This window comes from Piliocolobus tephrosceles, chromosome 1 (assembly GCF_002776525.5).
Source record: "Piliocolobus tephrosceles isolate RC106 chromosome 1, ASM277652v3, whole genome shotgun sequence".
NCBI classification, from domain to species: Eukaryota; Metazoa; Chordata; class Mammalia; order Primates; family Cercopithecidae; genus Piliocolobus; species Piliocolobus tephrosceles.
This window is the reverse complement of record NC_045434.1, coordinates 87,665,689-87,683,337: the sequence shown is the minus strand read 5'-3', so window position 1 is coordinate 87,683,337 and position 17,649 is coordinate 87,665,689. Positions and strand designations below refer to the sequence as shown.

Below are 17,649 nucleotides of genomic sequence, written 5' to 3'. Positions count from 1 at the left end.
TGCCAGGAATATCTATACAGTAAGCTTTTAGAAGTAGAATTGGCAAATAAGAGTATTTTCAAGTCCTTTGCAGTATTCCTTCTGTTAGGCATGGCCAGGAGGTGGTATAGGTATGTTCTGTGACACTCACTGTAGTTTTGTAACCATTTCTTTGCCTTCTTCCTTCAAAATTTCCACTATTTTAGAAGCTCATAATGTAGTTGCACCGTTTTTTCCTGACTTCCTTTCCTGGTCACTTTTATTCCCTGAAGACTTTAGCTCTGGCTTACTTGTCCTCCTTTTTCTCCTTCTCTTTTCAAGATTTTCAGTGACTTTAACATCACTGTGGATTACTCATTTAACATCCTGGTCTCCTTAGCAATCCTGATCTTTTCTGCTACCCACTACAACCACCCACATTCATGCTTACAATCTAAACTTCTTCGTTACTTCTTCTGAACCCCCTATGAAATCTTGAATTCAAAATATCTTTATCCAATAACTACCTCTCAGCTTCCAATTTACCTATACTAACACTCTTCTGTAATAATTCTTTGGCCTCATCAAATCTCCAATTCATTCACCAATACCTTTCTCATGATCCAATACACTCTCCTCTTGTTTCCATTTCCCCAAATCCTAGTTGGACCCAACTAGTTGCCTTTTCCACGTTTAATCTGAAGCAGTTCAAAATTTCCAGAGGAAAGATACACAATTAAGCTTACTGGCTATATTTTAAATTAATGACCACAAAACTTTCTAGGCATTCAACCTTGCCTAGAACTCCTACTTATATTTCCCTACTAAACTTGATTCCTAGCCTACAGGATGACAGTTTCACAATGTTTTTTCTTTATACCCCTTATGTTAGCTGGTAACCTGGCATATTTTACTGAGAAAAATCAGACATGATGACCCCAGGTTCTCACCATCAAAACTACAAACCTATTGTATCTATACATATTGCTTTCTCTCCTGTTAAAATGAAAGTACCTCTGTACCTATCACAGGCAATCCCTCTATTTGTTCTCTGGATTCCTTAAGGACTTCACTTCTGTAGCACTTTCTTTCTCTTTTGCATTACCTATTTGCTCTTCTTTACTGGGTAATTCTCATTGGGTTACACATATGCTCCAGAACCTCTTTCTCTTGAGCCCACAATCTCTTCTAGATACCACTCCATTTCTCTTCCTCCTTTATGCAATTTTTTTTTTTTTTTTGAGACGGAATCTCACTCTGTCACCAGGCTGGAGTGCAGTGGCGCAATCTCGGCTCACTGCAACCTCCACCTCCCAGGTTCAAGTGATTCTCCTGCCTCAGCCTCCCGAGTAGCTGGGATTACAAGCTCACACCACCACACCCAGATAATTCTTGTAATTTTAATAGAGACGGGGTTTCACCATGTTGGCCAGGATGGTCTCGATCTTCTGACCTTGTGATCCAGCCACCTCAGCCTCCCAAAGTGCTGGGATTACAGGCGTAAGCCACCGCGCCTGGCCACAAAATTTCTTAAAAAGTGTCTCCAATTTATCTTATATCTTGTTAACCCCTCTAATTTGGCTTCCAACCTCACTGAAACCAGGAGAGAATATCATCAAAGACTTCCATGTTGCCATATCAGATAGATTCTTTACTTTCTTCACCTTCTTTACCTCTCAGAGTTTGGACACAGTTTATTACTCACTTGCTCTTGATGGCACCACGCTTTGCTGGTTTTTCTCCTACCTTTCTGCTTCCTCCTCAGTCTCCATTGCTGGCTCCTTATTCTCTACTCAGTGCTTAGTTCCGGGCTCTCTTATTTTCTCTTTTTTATGCTTTTTCCCTAAGTGATCGTATCTAGTTCCATGGTTTTAATATTACTAATATTTTTGTTGACTCTCAATATGTGACATTTCTACTTGTTATCTAATAGGCATCGCCAACTGAACAACAAAACTCTGTTTCTCCTCAAAGCCTGAGAGTTATTATTGACTTCTCTATTACCCTTGTTCCATAAATCTGTGTCATTAAATACGTCTATTGATTCTGGCTTCTCTCTTGGCCTCCTACCCAAACCACTTCCATTTCTCACCTGGACTACTACAGTTATCTCCTTAGTAGTCTCTCTGCTTCTATTTTTGCCTTCAATAATCCATTCTCACCACAAATGATCTTTTAAAACACAATTAAGTTCATATTACTCATATGCTTAATTCTTCAATGGCTTCCCATGACATTAAAAAAAAAAAAAATCTCTTTACTAGGGTCGTTGAGAACCGATGTGATCCAACCTGCCTCTCTTTCAACCTCTTATTTCCTCCTTATTCACTATGCTCCAGCCAAGCAGGGCTCCCTTATGTTCCATTAACTTGCCAAGTTCTCTCTTTCTTCAAGACCTTTGCTCTGGTGTTTCCCTCTGCTTTGGATGCTTTTTCTCCTAATCATCGTGTGATTGCTTTTTTTTTTTTTTTTTTTGAGATGGAGTCTCACTCTGTCGCCCAGGCTGGAGTGCAATGGCACAGTCTCAGCTCACTGCAACCTCCACCTCCCAGGTTCAAGTGATTCTCCTACCTCAGCCTCCTGAGTAGCTGGGATTACAGGCGCCTGCCACCCACGCCAGGCTCATTTTTGTGTTTTTAGTAAAGACGGGGTTTTGCCATGTTGGCTAGCCTGGTCTCAAACTACTGACCTCAGGTGATCCTCCCGCCTTGGCCTCCCAGAAGTGTTGAGATTATAGGTGTGAGCCACCATGCCTGATCTGGTTCTTTCTTATGACTCAAAGTTCATCTTAAATATCACCTCTCAGATAGGTTCTCTCTCCATCTAAAGTAGTCCTCCCCACCCCTACAATTACTTTGAAGCTCATTACCCTATTTATTTCCTGGATAGCACTTAGTAAAATTATATTCTTCATTAGTTTACTTGTTTACTCGTTGTCTCAATGTAAGTTCTTTGAGGGCGGGTACCTTGTCTTTCCTGTCACTTCTATATCGCCAGCATCTACAACAGCTCTTGACATACTGAAAGCATTCAATCAACATCTGTTGTATAAAAGGACAAAGCAACTGAATTATTAACTATATGCATACTTAGGTTATAGTGACAAATGGTAACAGATGTTGACAACTGATAAATGTGCATTTTGTTCAAGGAATATAATTTTGAGCTTTGTGTGGGAATGAATTATGTCAATTAGAAAGGTTTTCTGCTGTGTACTGATCACGCACAGTATATTCTTCTAGTGGCCTATGGTTTTCCTTTGGCAATAAATAGCTAATTTCTTGTTCAGTAATTCTTATATAAATTCATAAGCAAATTAATGTTTTTATTTATCACATTAATGCGAAAGTTCAGAATAGTTATGTTTTTTAAAAAGCCTCTCAGATAGGTGCATAACTTTGGGCTGGCATTCATTCTTCCCACTTAGCTGACATTTCTGAATCTTGATCCCAAGGTCCTTAAACATTTTATCTGAATGAGCGTACTCTCTGAATTTAACACCAAGTGTTCTGCCTCTCAACCCTGGACTTTTAAAAGATGATTTTTTTTCTGTTCTGTACCAAATTACAGAAAAAAATTTTTTAAAGGACAACGTGAAAAAATATACTTTATCACATAAAAGAGTCATTTACGTATCTCAAAACATTTTTCCCATTCAGAATCTCATTATGTTTATAAAACACTATACTTCCAAGGCTCTTAGATGATTATTAACTGAAATAATAGAACAATTATGTCAACAGTAAAATTTTCACATTAATCTATCCAATAGGATTCAAGTATATATGTTAGCCCCTTTAGATAACATGTGGTCCAACTAAAAAATATAACAATATAATTTTTAACTAGGTAGAATTTATGTATGCAACATTTAAAATTTCAGGTTGGCCTAAATAAGTTGTTCTGGGCGAGTTTTGTTTTTATTAAAAATTAACCACTGGATTAAGATGACAATTATTGCTTCCTTTAGTTAATACTCAAAAAGAAAGCCATCCTTTGCTCCTGTGTAACAAATGGACTTTATTAATTAGGTCTCTCAGTTTGTGTGCTGGCAACATTTGGCAAAGTCCAGTCCTCAGCAAAAATAGTAACAACCTGCTCTGGAGGGCAATCAGGCAGCAAGTCTATTTTTGGCCTTAATGTTTGAAACACCAAATGCCAGATGCCATCGAACGGAACCTTAATTGGCATAAGTAAACTGGTTTGACACTGAAGTACAGAAGGATTTGAGACACTCCAAAACACTTGTTTCTTTAGTACAAAAGAAATAAATGTTTCAGACTTAGCAAAGGAATTCATATCTAATACTGACATATGTAAAACCAAAAGAATCTTAACAGAAGAAAGGGGAAGAATGCTATAACCTCAGCTTTAGTGCTTAACATTACTCTAAATTTTCTGTTTGTTCAGTGTTTCTGGCTTTTATTATTAATATCTTTATTAGCTTACCTGTCTCTGAGTGTGCTGGGGCCTAGATAAGGATATAGGTTTTCCTTAAGCCTTCCTTTGATGAGATGATCCAGGGTTTCATGTAGGAAAGGTTGATGCTGTGTATATACATTTTCTACTCCCTAAAACAGGGGAAAATGGTTCTTATGTCATTTTTGGGAAACTAGCAATACAAGAATTAGTAATATTCATATCAGAAAAGGATATACACTCAATAGAGATTTCATGGGATAGATTTAAATAGGAACTGTGGTAAATTTCAAAATTATTTTAATCAGTCAGAAATGTTCTAATCTCATAAAAATTACTCTGTAATTTAGGGCTAGTTATTGTAAAGGAATTTTTAAAAATGGGATTGCTTAAATCCTTTATCATGTCTTCACTGCCTCTTACCCTTTTGTGAAAATGTTAAATGATAGGTAGAGCAAATAAAAGGAAAGGATCATGTATAAAAAAGACTGGAAATACCCAGGAAAACAGAAAACATAAGAAAGGCTAGCAGATTAGAATTAATTTTTGAGCATTTTAAGAAAACAGGTTAGTATTTTTAAAAGATCAAATGTTTGCTTCATCTTTAATTTCCTTCAAAGAGAAACTACCTAACAAATCTTTAATTATAAACAAATGGAGTAAAATATCTGTGACTATCAGAACCATTTGTCTTTTTCTTTTTGAGTATTTCCCAGAAATATCTCCAGTTATTTCCTGCCCAGTTATTTGGTCCAATGCTGATACAGCTCTAATACAGAAAGCACTAAAAGAAAAAGCTTTCAAGAGGATGTCAGTTTTAATTTCATTTAATTGACATAGTACTAAATTAGCAGCAATCTTCAAGATACCTTGAAGATCATATTCATTCACTCTCAGCCTCAGGGGCTTCGACTGTTCTCACTTAGGAGAGCATAGAGGAGATGTCTATACCTTCAGTCCTTTGAGGAACTGTTTGGTGATAGCCACAGCATCTTTGGGGCTGAAGAGGTCACTTCCTCTGACTCGTTTACCACCATATTCAACAACTGCAGACACGAGCTATTAAGAAAGAGAAGCAAATTTTGATTGCTTAGGGATCAGGAAGCCCACTTCATAAGAAAATAATTTTATTAAGGAAACAAAAATGAAAATACAGATTTATACATTTCTGTAAATAAAAATAGTATGATTTATCATGTTAGAGCTAAGAATATAATAACAGAGTTGGTTCCTGTTTGGTGGGCTAATATGGAAACTGGTTACCTTTCGATACTTATCAGAAACACCTTTATTCCTGAGGTCCATCATTAGTCCTGGCAGGCTATTGCTGCTGTGTCGCTCATAATGTAAAGCATAAAGCATCACCAGGCGGGCAGCATCAAACTCTGTCACTTTGGGGTTCTGCAGAAGCCTTTTTACATTCTGAAGAAAGATAGAACTTATATTTATCCCCCTTTCACTTGAGTGATCTGTTGTACAATGCCTTAGATCTAATAATTATTAAATGGTAGTGATACATCACTACTATGACAATTATAAGTCATACACTTAGCAACTGTCTCAACTATAGAAAATTAAATGCCTTTTGTCCAAGGTAAGAATTAAATAAGGAAATATATTTCCATTGTAATTGCTTTGCGACAAAAATGAATCTAATAATGGGTAGTTTCACTTTTCTTTTCCACTAGCTGAAGTTGTAATTTTCTTGCTGAAAGAAGGAACACTTACTATTTCCACCACTTGAATCAATACAGCACAACAAAACTGACTAGTTGATTTGCAAACCTATTAATGATTGACCAGTGAAATGGAGACAAAGTTGGTAGAATTTTACACAGACTGGGCTTAATCTCTAAGAAGCATCAGAACATGTCTCAACATGGTTGACAGAGATGAGTATGTAATAGCATGTAATCTCTAAATTTAGTACTTAATGATTTTAAGAGGCAGGTACCGACAGAAAAGGGGGCCAGGAGAAGCCATGTTTACATTTTTTAAATCTTCATATTCAGGACCTCCCATATAGTACAGATTTATATTTATTATACAGCAGAACAAATAATTTAATTTAAGTCAACAAATACTTTTTGAGTCCCCATAAGGCAGTATGTCATGCACTGTTGCAGGCACACAGATAAGTTAAAGACAATTCCTGTCCCCAGTGAGTTCACAGTCAATGGGGTGAAAGATGATCAAAGTAATATAATTTATTCTGCTACATACATGTTTCTCTAATGTACCTGAGTTTGGTGAGATGAATAAATATGGAAATGGTGTCAGTTTAACACAGAAGGCATATTGGTTCATATGTAATTTTTCCAGAATGGATAGGCTTTCTCACGATTAAAGGGGAAGCCTTACCAACACCTTAAGAAAAAAAGATGATAATCCTACAGAAGTGTGTTCTGCAAGAAGTACTTGGTTTTGTAGCTTCAAGAACTGTTGCACTTTCCACTGTGTTATGCTAAATAGGGAAAGAGCAAGTGCAAATACAAAGGATGCAAATATATTGCACTGTGTTAAAAAGCAAAACAAAACAAAATAACAATCAAACACTGATTGATGAAGAAAGCTATCTCCATATGGTATTTTTAACTTTGACAAGTAGTCTTTATGAAAAGTGAGTATTTTCAAGACCTTATAATTTGAAGAAAACATGAGCCCCAGGAATAAGGCCGCAGAGGATGGACTGGCTCTATTTTTAGGTGCAAATGCCAGTGGAGATTTAACCATGCTAGTATTTTTATTATAATTGTTACTATTTTTATTAGGGCTCTGATTAAAAAATTATATGAATTTTTTATTTCTTTTTATAGTCATGTAGATTTTAAGTGGTCTGCTTATAACCCTATATTCTCATAACCCTTTTTTTAGTGCATGTTTTTATAGAATGTGAGGTTTTTCAGGAACAAATATGTGGTGTTATAACAGAAACATATGTATGTAGAAAAACAAAAGAAAACAAAAAGCAAAAGCTGAAAATCAGTGCAAAAGAGGAAGGGGAGAGAAAGGGGAAGAGAAAGTATACTGGGTTGTTGAGAAATTAGGAACGACTTCATAAAGGAGGTGACATTTGCCAAAGGTCCTGAAGAATCAGTAAGTATTAGAACCAGTGTGAGAGACTAAAAACAGTGGCACTATCAAAATAAATATGGAAATCAGAGGAAGAAATGGCTTGGGTTGAAAGGCTGGCAAGAGCCTTAAAGGGCACTGAATTCTGAGGACATAATTATCAACTATATGATTACTTTACAACTTACAAAATGTTTTCACATACATTATCTCTTTTGTACCTGACAACAACCATGTCTAATGTCTAAGAGCTCTTCTGTTCACACTGACTAGGGACTATGATGATAATGGGGAACCTCCCATGTAGCTTTCAAGTACACAGTTCTCTGAGAGAGATCTCTATTGTTGATTTTTTTGGTTACTATTTCACTACCATCATCCTTAAGGGATCAAAAAGGGAGAAACTTCTGTAGATTTCGATCCCAAATTTATAAGATTTTTCTTATTTTTTTCCCTTCATGGTATCTTCCCCCCTAGAGCAGCCATGGAATACAGCCCATTTAGGGTATCTGTTCAAATGTTCCACTATTTTCTACTATAATATGAAGAAATTTCAGGTACAAATTATGTATGTATCTCAATCAACAGCGTAAGTTTAAAACATTAAGAAATCCCATTGGGGACTGGGCGTGGTGGCTCACGCCTGTAATCCCAACAGTTTGGGAGGCCGAGGTGGGTGGATCACTTGAGGTCAGGAGTTCGAGACCAGCCTGGACAACATGGTGAAACCCTGTCTCTACTAAAAATACAAAAAATTAGCAGGGTGTGGTGGCGAGCACCTGTAGTTTCAGCTACTCAAGAGGCTGAGGCAGGAGAATTGCTTGAACCTGGGAGGCAGAGGTTGCAGTGAGCCAAGATTACGTGCCACTGTACTCCAGCCTGGGCGACAGAGTGAAATTGTCTCAAAAAAATAAATAAATAAAACATTTTAAAAAAATTTATAAAAAGAAAAGAAATCCCATTGGGGATTTCTGTTGTTACTTTTCTTATAGGCACAATGTCTCATTTCCTGCCCTTGCGGTCACTCTCCTACCACCTTTTCTGGCTGATCTGTCTCTGTACTTTTAAACAAATCTGAGAAATCCAAGTAACTATAAATTCACAAAACTGGTATGATAACAGTCAAAGACTATTTGCAGTAATCAGTCTCTGTCCTTTTCTAGTTACCTTCACGTGGATCTTGACTCTTGGCTGTTTCTTATTAGAGATAAGTATTGGTGATAACGTGGAGAAATAAGAACCCTTACACACAACTGGTGAATGTAAATTAGTACAGCCATTATGGAAAACAGTATGAAGGTTCCTTAAAAAATTAAAAATAGAACTACTATATGATTTAGCAATCCAACTACTTGGAATATATCCAAAGGACATGAAATCAGTACGTTGAGATATCTGCACTTCTATGTTTACTGCAGCACTATTCAAAATAGCCAAGATATGAAATCAACCTAAATGTCCATCAACAGATGAATGGATCAAGAAAATGCAGTATTTAGGTCGGGCATGGTGGCTCAGGTCTGTAATCCCAGCACTTTGGGAGGCCGATGTGGGCGGACTGCTTGAGATCAGGAGCTGGGGACCAGCCTGGGCAACATGGTGAAATTCTGTCTCTACAAAAATACAAAAATTAGCTGGGCATGGTGGTGCATGCCTGTAGTCCCAGCTACTGGGGAGGATGAGGTGGGAGAGTAGCTTGAGCCTGGGAGGCAGAAGTTGCAGTAAGCCAAGATTGCACCACTGCACTCTAGCTTGGGTGATAGAGCCAGACCCTGTCTCAACAAAAAGAAAAAAAAGAGAAGAAGAAAGGGAAAAGAAAACGCAGCATACATATATACATATATAATGAAATATTTACTACTCAGCCATGAAATAGAATGAAATTCTGTCATTGGTGGCAAAACAGATTAGCCTGGAGGACTTATATTCAGTGAAATAAGCCTGACACAGAAGGACAAATAGTGCATGATCTTACTCACATGTGGAATCTAAAAAGTTGTTCTCATAGAACTCATAGAAGTAGAGAGCATAATAGCAGTTACCAGAGGATGGGATGGTGAAGGATGGGGGTGGTTAGAAATTGGTTAATAGGTACAAAGCTACAGTTAGAGAGCAGGAATATGTTCTAGTGTTCTACTGCATAGTAGGATGAATAGAGTTAAAAATAATGTATTACATATGTCAAAATAGCTAGAAGAGAGGTTTTTAAATGTTCTTATCGCAAAGAAACGACCAATGTTTAAGGTGATGGATATGCTAATTACCCTGATTTGATCATTACACAATGTATACATGTATTGAAACATCACATTGTATTCCATAAATCTGTACAATCATTATGCATCAATCATAAACAAAATCCACTTCTATTCCTTAAGACTTGGTACTGGTATTCAGATTGCTTGGCTTGACTCTTAGTTCTCCATTGAGGACTTGGCCCAGATCTGACCAGACCTACTTTGAGTAACTATTTTGCCTACTTTTGAGCCCTTAGGACCCAACTCATGGCTCAGGTCCATGTTCTAGCTAGAGGTATCTATTCTCTCATGAAAAGAAACCTGTAGGTATAAGCTGAGTTCTTTCTTTTCTTTCAGCTGTATCAGTCCTTGGAGAAGCAGGACCTTTTTGTCTGCCGTGATCCCACTTTATCTTTTGACTTCATTTTGAAGGATTTCCCTCATAGCTACTTATCAACTTGATTGATAGTGGCCTACGTTACACTGAGATTTCAGGGCACTAACCAGAGAAGAGGAGAAAAAAGAATCAGAGAGGCTTATAATTACAAAGCAGGTATATGCTATACGGTAGTATTTATCTGTTGGAAATATAACTGAATTACATAATTTTTTGGTTTCTCTTATTAAATTTTCCATCAGCCTTGTGACTATTAGAAAACGACACTGTCATATTATAACAATGACTGAATAAAGAGCAAAACAGAAAACTGTCATCTACTTAAGAAGACAGGATTCAAAAACCTTGCACTGAACTCTAACATTTGTGTGGGCCTAATCAAGGAATAGGAAAAGAAAAGGAAAAGAAAAGCAAAAATAGTGTCTTTGGAGATCAAGTTTCCTAAAGGAACTAAAATTCATTTATAAGATATCAACGAGAAAACCATTCTTCTTTTCTGATATTCAGAGATTCTTCCATTGTTTCTGGCTGAATGCTTTTCTACTTTTCTGTTTTCTTCTATCAAAACTATGATGAAGCAGCAGAGCAAGAAGAAATCATTATGACATACACATATTTTAAATTATTATACAGATTACAGATGGTCTTGGTAATTAAAGATCGTCTCCATTTTTTTTTTTGTTTGTTTTAGTTTAACCTAAAGAATAGGATCCCTTCTTTGTTATCTACTATATTAATGTAGTAAAGTCAGAAAATAACAAAATAAACCAACAGATTAGGACAGTAAGATGGAATTGGCAGAAGTCTTCCACATGCTGATCTGATAAAAATGAGCCTGAGAGAACAGTGCTGTGTGAATATAAAAAGCTTATCTGGGAAAAATGATAGAACGCAGACAAGACCCAATTCTACCGACTGGTAAATACATCTGAGTCAGTATTCCTTTTCTTAATGACTAGTCAACATAAAATTTAGCTTTGCAGTAGATCTTCTGCTGATCAACACTGTTTCTAAAATACTGGCTAAATGTTGTTTTAGAGTAAAAGGATCATTTTTACATTTAATTAATCAAAGTAAAACTGCCAGTCAGTTCAATGTGTCCCAACCACTTTTCTTATAATTTTAATGAGTGGCAAAAACAAAAACAAAAACAAAAAAAACACTTTTCTGAAATCAGAGAGATACGAGGCTATCAATGAACTAAAAAACAAGTCTTGGATGCCATTAAGAAAATTAAATGTACCATCAAATAATAACACTCGTAATGTTGGTAGTTAATGTTTCTTGAAAGCTGTAAGTACCAAGTACCATAAGCGTTTTACATGTATTAGCTCATTGCACTCTCACAACAATTTTGAGGTAAGACTGAGGCTTAGAGTGGTTAGGAATTATTTTCAAACCCAAGCCATCAAAGGCCCAAGTTCTTAGCCACTACTCTATACTGCTTCAAATAGAGCTCTTACTCCTCATTTTTCTAATAAATATTGATTGAGTCCTTGTTAAGTATCATTAACAGGATGATTTAAGATCTTTATGCAAGGTCAGGAAAAGATATAAAATAGACTGGTTCCTCTCTCCAAATGAAGAGCTGTGATATGACAACACAGACTGGGCATTGGGGGCAGGGTATGGGGAAGATGAGGAGGGTAGAATTGCTCACTTTCTAAAGATGCCTTTTCTTCATGGTATGGCAAATCTTCATTACTAATCAAATAAATCTCTTCTGAGGATATGTATATGTTTCAGTGGTAGTAAATTTCACTTTGGTTCTAGTGAAATTCTTTCTAAATGAAATTTTCATTAGCCTACAAAATAATGGTTAGAATGGCAGCAACTTTTAGGTTAACTTTTAGCAATATGTGAACTTTTTTTCTTGTCATGATACTTACTATTCAATAAAGCAAACCCCATCTCTACTCACAAACCTCATTTCATTACTTCATGACATATTATCATCTAAGGTCAAGCCAAGGAATGCTATAACCCCTCTAGAAGTCAGGCCCCTGATATCCACTTACTATAAAACAAAAGATTCCTTTATAGACTATTTAAGTTGTGTTGCCAAAGAAGTCCTTTATGATGGGGGGACTCCAAATCAACTGCTCACTGTAAAATCCCAATACCCCAGACAAGAAAACCTTCAAAAGATAAGTTTTAAAAATAAAAAGTGGATCACAAATAGAATTTATATTTTTAAAGTAACTATTTTTCTTTTGAAGTGAACATAAAAATAAAGTTTTAGACAAGTTATTACAATAATTTTTTCTAATTGCTTTCCATATGTAGAGAGATACAAATAAAGACAGTAAAACTGGTTAGTGATTAAGTCTGGTTCTACTGTTTTCAAGGGAAAAATCAAATGATAAACAAATATAAGAAATTAAAATGTAGTTATGGGACACAATTTTGTTTTTTATTTAATAAGAGGCAGAAAACTCATTTTTTTGTGATGAATATCAGGACATTTCTATTAGGCCCACAAAACAACTATAAAATATTATTAGTAGTGTTGTTTAAAGGCCATGCTAAATAGATTAGGATACATCTTTACAAAGGATACTATTTGGTGATTAAAAAGAATGTGACTTTAGGTTCTGCTCCAAAACCCAACAACAATAAATCCCAGTAAAGACGCTGGTATAACTAGAGCACTCACAGGTAGACTTTTTTCTTTTGGTTGCACTATGTGTTAAAAAAAAAAAAATCATGCTTAGAGGAAGGGAACCAATATTTACAAAGCACCTATTAAATGTGAAGCATTTTACATATCTCATTGAATCATCATAACAGTCGGAAAGTTTGAAATCTTATCCCCAAGACTTGGGCAAATTAAGTAATTTTCCCAAAGCAACTTTGGTAAGGAGAGGTAGGATATAAGCCAGGCCAGTCTGGGTCCCAAACCTGAGTTGTTTCCAATATACCAGGTTGGCATTATCTTATAGAATAAAGTGGAACTGTAGCTGGGAAAGAAAGAAGTTAAGCTTTAGAATATAGGGTCCTATCAACAGGGAAATGTGCTTCTTGTAAGTGGCTTAGAAATGGCTATTTCCTAAAGGACTCATATTCCTAAATTACTTGTCAGTGACATCATACTTTGTCATTTCTCAGGAATCATGGAATTACCTCTGATTTATTCTATCTTTATATCCAGCCTGTCATTTAATTTCTTCTCCCTTTGAAATATTTTTCAGTTCTGCCCCTTGCTGTACATTTTTGCTACTATCACTGTAAGTCTACACGTCTCTCTGACCTGTTTTTTCACCTCTAAAGCATCCTTACTAGGTTACATTTCCTAAAATACTGCCTTCACCACCTCAACATTCTAGATAAGATCCTATACTGGATCTCTTTGCCTATCCCAGCAGGTATAAATTCTTACAAGCCTCTTCATAAAGCTTGTAAACTGTTTTTTGTTTACCAATTTTATCTAATTCTGTTTCATACTCACTCTCTACAGGTCAAACTGTTTATTACTTCCTGCATACTTCTACATCTTTGCTTTTGCTGTTCCTGACTGAACTCCTCCCCCAAATTCTATTCATTCTTTGTGGTCCATCCTAATCTTGCCTTCTTTAAGAAACTGTTCCTAATAACCTCAAAACCTGTTACAGTCAGTATTACAATTATGACTTAATTATCATCTTGAAACATTATCTAATTTTTTCTTGTGCTTTAGTTTTGTGTCTTCAACTAGACTATACATTTCTTGAGGCCAGAGTCTGATTATGCTGCTATTCTAAAATCCTCCGGGAGCCCCCATCATTTTAAGATTAAAGCCCAACTTTTTTCCAATGGTCATAACCTGGCTTCAGTCAGTCTTTCTAGTCTAAGACCACTCATCTTGGATCCTGTACTAGCCACACTGAACTATTCTCTGTTCCCATATATATTTAAATATATGTATATTTCAAATATAATATTTTATATAGAGAAAGAAAAAAAATATATATATCAATATTTATTTCTTCACATCTTCATGCCTGCATTCTCTCTGCTGAGAATGTTTCTTCCTTTTCCCTGTTTGATGTTATTTTCCCTAAGAAGTGCTAAGAAGCCTCATCCTTGGGGAAAACAATTGTCCTTCCTCTGTATTTCCATATTCCTTTGTAAATACCTCTAATATAGCACATAGTGCATGGTATTACAATTGCTGGTTTAAATTTCTTTCTTTCTACTATAATGTGGTATCTTATTCATCTTTGTACTCCTAGATCCTCACAGCAGTAGTATGTACATACAGCAGGCATTAACATGTTGGTGCGATGAAAAGCAGGCTTCAATAATGAAAAAATTTAGATAATACATTTTAATATGCGTTTTACCTTTTAAAGTCTTCCTAACCACTCTGTGAGATGAGTATTAATATACCTATTTTACGAATAATGAAACTGGCTCAGAGATTAAGTCAACAGCTCCACGTCACAAAGCCTGTAAGTGGTATACCAAACACTCCAATCTAGATCTTCTGATTCTAGTTTGGTGCTCTTTCTAGTAGACTAGGCTGCACTCATACTAATTAACTGAACGCTTAGGAATTACACAATACACTTTTCTTGTGTCTCTTTTTATAGATCTATCTTAAATAATATCAATTTGTGTTCTCATCACAGTTCCTTGTTGGACTAAATTCCATGTTGGCGAAGAAGGATTACTTGCCTTTTTATCTCTTGCTCTGCCTGGCACAGTGCCTTACACATAGTAGGTGCTCATCAAATTGGACTGACCTGGAGAGCACTAGAATGGTCATTTTGACAGGCCAGTTCTTGCTCAACCTCTGAAACCTCCAGCAGATTCCGCTCACTGACCAATCGAGACAATTCTCCAACCACTGTCACATGCTTTGAAACAGTCCCAGACATTTTCTTGAACTGTGGATAATTCTCAACAAAGGCCTGCCATGGGAAAAACATCAATGAGAGGTTCTGTTATTTTTTGACCGAGGATAAGCATGTAGAGGATAAGCATGTATTGAATGGGGGGTAGGGAAAGCAGGGGATGTTTTTCAGCCCTGATTAAAGCATCTACAACTTTCAGCCACATGGCATTTTGTTATGCTTAAGAAGAGAAGAACTGGTATATGTTGGTAGACTGAGTCTTTGTTTTTTTTTTTTTTTGAGACAGAGTTTCGCTCTTGTTGCCCAGGCTACAGTGCACTGGCGTGATTTTGGCTCACTGCAACCTCCCAACCTCTGCCTCCCAGGTTCAAGCGATTCTCCTGCCTCAGCCTCCCGAGTAGATGGGATGACAGGCATGTGCCACCATACCCGGCTAATTTTGTATTTTTAGTAGAGATGGGGTTTCACCATGTTGGTCAGGCTGGTCTCGAACTCCCGACCTCAGGTGATCCGCCCACATTGGCCTCCCAAAGTGCTGGGATTACAGGCGTGAGCCACTGCGCCTGGCAATAGATTGAGTCTTTAAATAGTCTAGATATTACTGAAGAATGGAAAGAAGCACATGGTTTATTATGAATTTTTCGCTATATTGTTTAAAGACATTACAGAAAATAAGCCTCAAACCAAATAAAATCAATCAAGGTAGAAATCAGACCCAGAAGATTCCAAAAGTGTTGCTTACATGAATAGTTTCAAACTCTCACATGTTAGTCATTCATGTACATGCTCAATTTACCTTCATGTCTGCTATTGATTCTAGTTTTTGCTGTTCTTTTGGTTTCTTCTTCTGAAAATCTTCCATGAGATTCTTTATATTGCTACCAATCTCAGCAAAGTTCAGGTACATATTCTGTGAAAAAGAAAGGTGGAAGCACATCATCAACTAGTCTGACTTTCAGAAAATTTAAAAGAAGTGAAAAAGAATTCGGAACACAGAATTGAAGGGCAGGGAAATTCCATTTTAATTACCAAATTTGGACATTAGCTGGGACACTGGTGATGAATAGCATTACTATTCTCACAAACAGCTACTGGAGGGGAGAGAAGTAAATAACTATGTGATCTCTATGAAAAAACTACTAGTAAAGGGTCAGAATCCAAATCTTCTGCCTTCCCTTGAGAGGCAGTTTATGCACAGGATGCCTCTATCATCCTTTCACATGAAATCCCATGCCTGCCCCCATACTAACAAGCCAATATTGATCTTCTTACATAAAAACAACTAAAGACAATTAAAAAAAATTTAAACCACCTACATTAGCATAGAATTCATCATTTTCAGCAGATAGGACCACCTCTCTTAAGTCTTTACTGATCCCCGGCACTCTGGAAAGATCAATCCGATTGTTGTTTATGCCTAGTAGTTCATGGACCATGGCCTGATATGTCCACTAAATAAAGAATTATGAAAAAAAATGGTAACTGACAAAATATGGAAATAGTAAACATTCAAGAAAACAAATAAAAACTGATAACATTCTTTAACTAGTCTTCTTTACATGAAGATTCTCTAGTTAAATTTTACTAATACTTTGTGCTATCATAAGCATTAAGATTGTCATTTTAATTGATTAAACACTGAAAAAAAGTCAAAATACTTTTAGATTTCACATTTTTGGAAAAAGGGCAGCAAGATTAATATTCTTGATAGAAAGACAACAAATTAGAGCTATCATTAGCTCCAATTTTTTGCCTGTGAATTAAGGGTATATTTTTGGCTTCACAGATAGAGCTATATTGGTACTGCAGTTACAAGCTGTACCATTTCCTGTATGCTTCTGCGGTTTTCTGCAGCATGAGAAGTGTGTTCTTGCAGATCTAAGTGGTACTATATTTATCCTGGGAACACTAATATTATCAGAAAAACCTTGTGAGTTGATCAAAACACTGGGAGATTCAGAAACTTACCTCTGAATCCATTTTATTTTATATCTTTACCTAATGGGAGTTGTGAGGAAGGACTGGTTTCCAGTCTCACAAAATGTGAATTTATTTGGTAAAACTGGAAATGAGAAATCTCCAAACTTTTCCTTTTCACCATTTATGGAGAATAGATTACTTTCAGTCATAGGTCTGTTAGACAAAATGAAGTATTTTCTAGCATGTTCCCTTCTGCATCTAGAATCTAAATGCTAGAAATGTTTATATACATATTTTATCTTAAGAAAACTAGATTTATTAACAAATAATTTAGAAGGTTATAAAAGAAGGTACTTACTTCCTAAAAGATTTGCCAAAGGAATTCCTGAAAAAGCAAGTTCCATTAGAGCACTTAAAATAAATACAACAAGGCCAGGCATGGTGGCTCATGCCTGTAATCCCAGCATTTTGGGAGGCCAAGGTGGGTGGATCACTTGAGGTCGGGAGTTCGAGACCAGCCTGACCAACATGGTGAAACCCCATCTCTACTAAAAATACAAAAATTTTTTTTTTTTTTTTTTTTGAGACAGAGTCTCGCTCTGTCGCCTAGGCTAGAGTGCAGTGGCTGGATCTCAGCTCACTGCAAGCTCCGCCTCCCGGGTTCCTGCTATTCTCCTGCCTCAGCCTCCCGAGTAGCTGGGACTACAGGCGCCCATCACCACGCCCGGCTAGTTTTTTGTATTTTTTTTTAGTAGAGACGGGGTTTCACCGTGTTAGCCAGGATGGTCTCGATCTCCTGACCTCGTGATCC

The 17,649-nt window shown here is 36.5% G+C and overlaps 1 protein-coding gene across 2 annotated transcripts in view; it reads right to left on the bottom strand.

Annotated features, from left to right (window-relative positions):
- VPS45 (vacuolar protein sorting 45 homolog) overlaps positions 1 to 17,649 on the bottom strand; it is an 83,539-nt gene that overhangs the window by 50,810 nt on the left and 15,080 nt on the right. For both annotated transcript variants that reach the window (XM_023213572.3, XM_023213573.2), the window contains exons 8-13: positions 16,235 to 16,369; positions 15,715 to 15,828; positions 14,808 to 14,975; positions 5,641 to 5,799; positions 5,329 to 5,436; positions 4,408 to 4,529 (exon numbers count right to left, since the gene is read on the bottom strand). In XM_023213572.3, the coding sequence (XP_023069340.1) occupies positions 4,408 to 4,529; positions 5,329 to 5,436; positions 5,641 to 5,799; positions 14,808 to 14,975; positions 15,715 to 15,828; positions 16,235 to 16,369 (806 nt within the window). The remainder of the gene's footprint in view (positions 1 to 4,407; positions 4,530 to 5,328; positions 5,437 to 5,640; positions 5,800 to 14,807; positions 14,976 to 15,714; positions 15,829 to 16,234; positions 16,370 to 17,649) is intronic.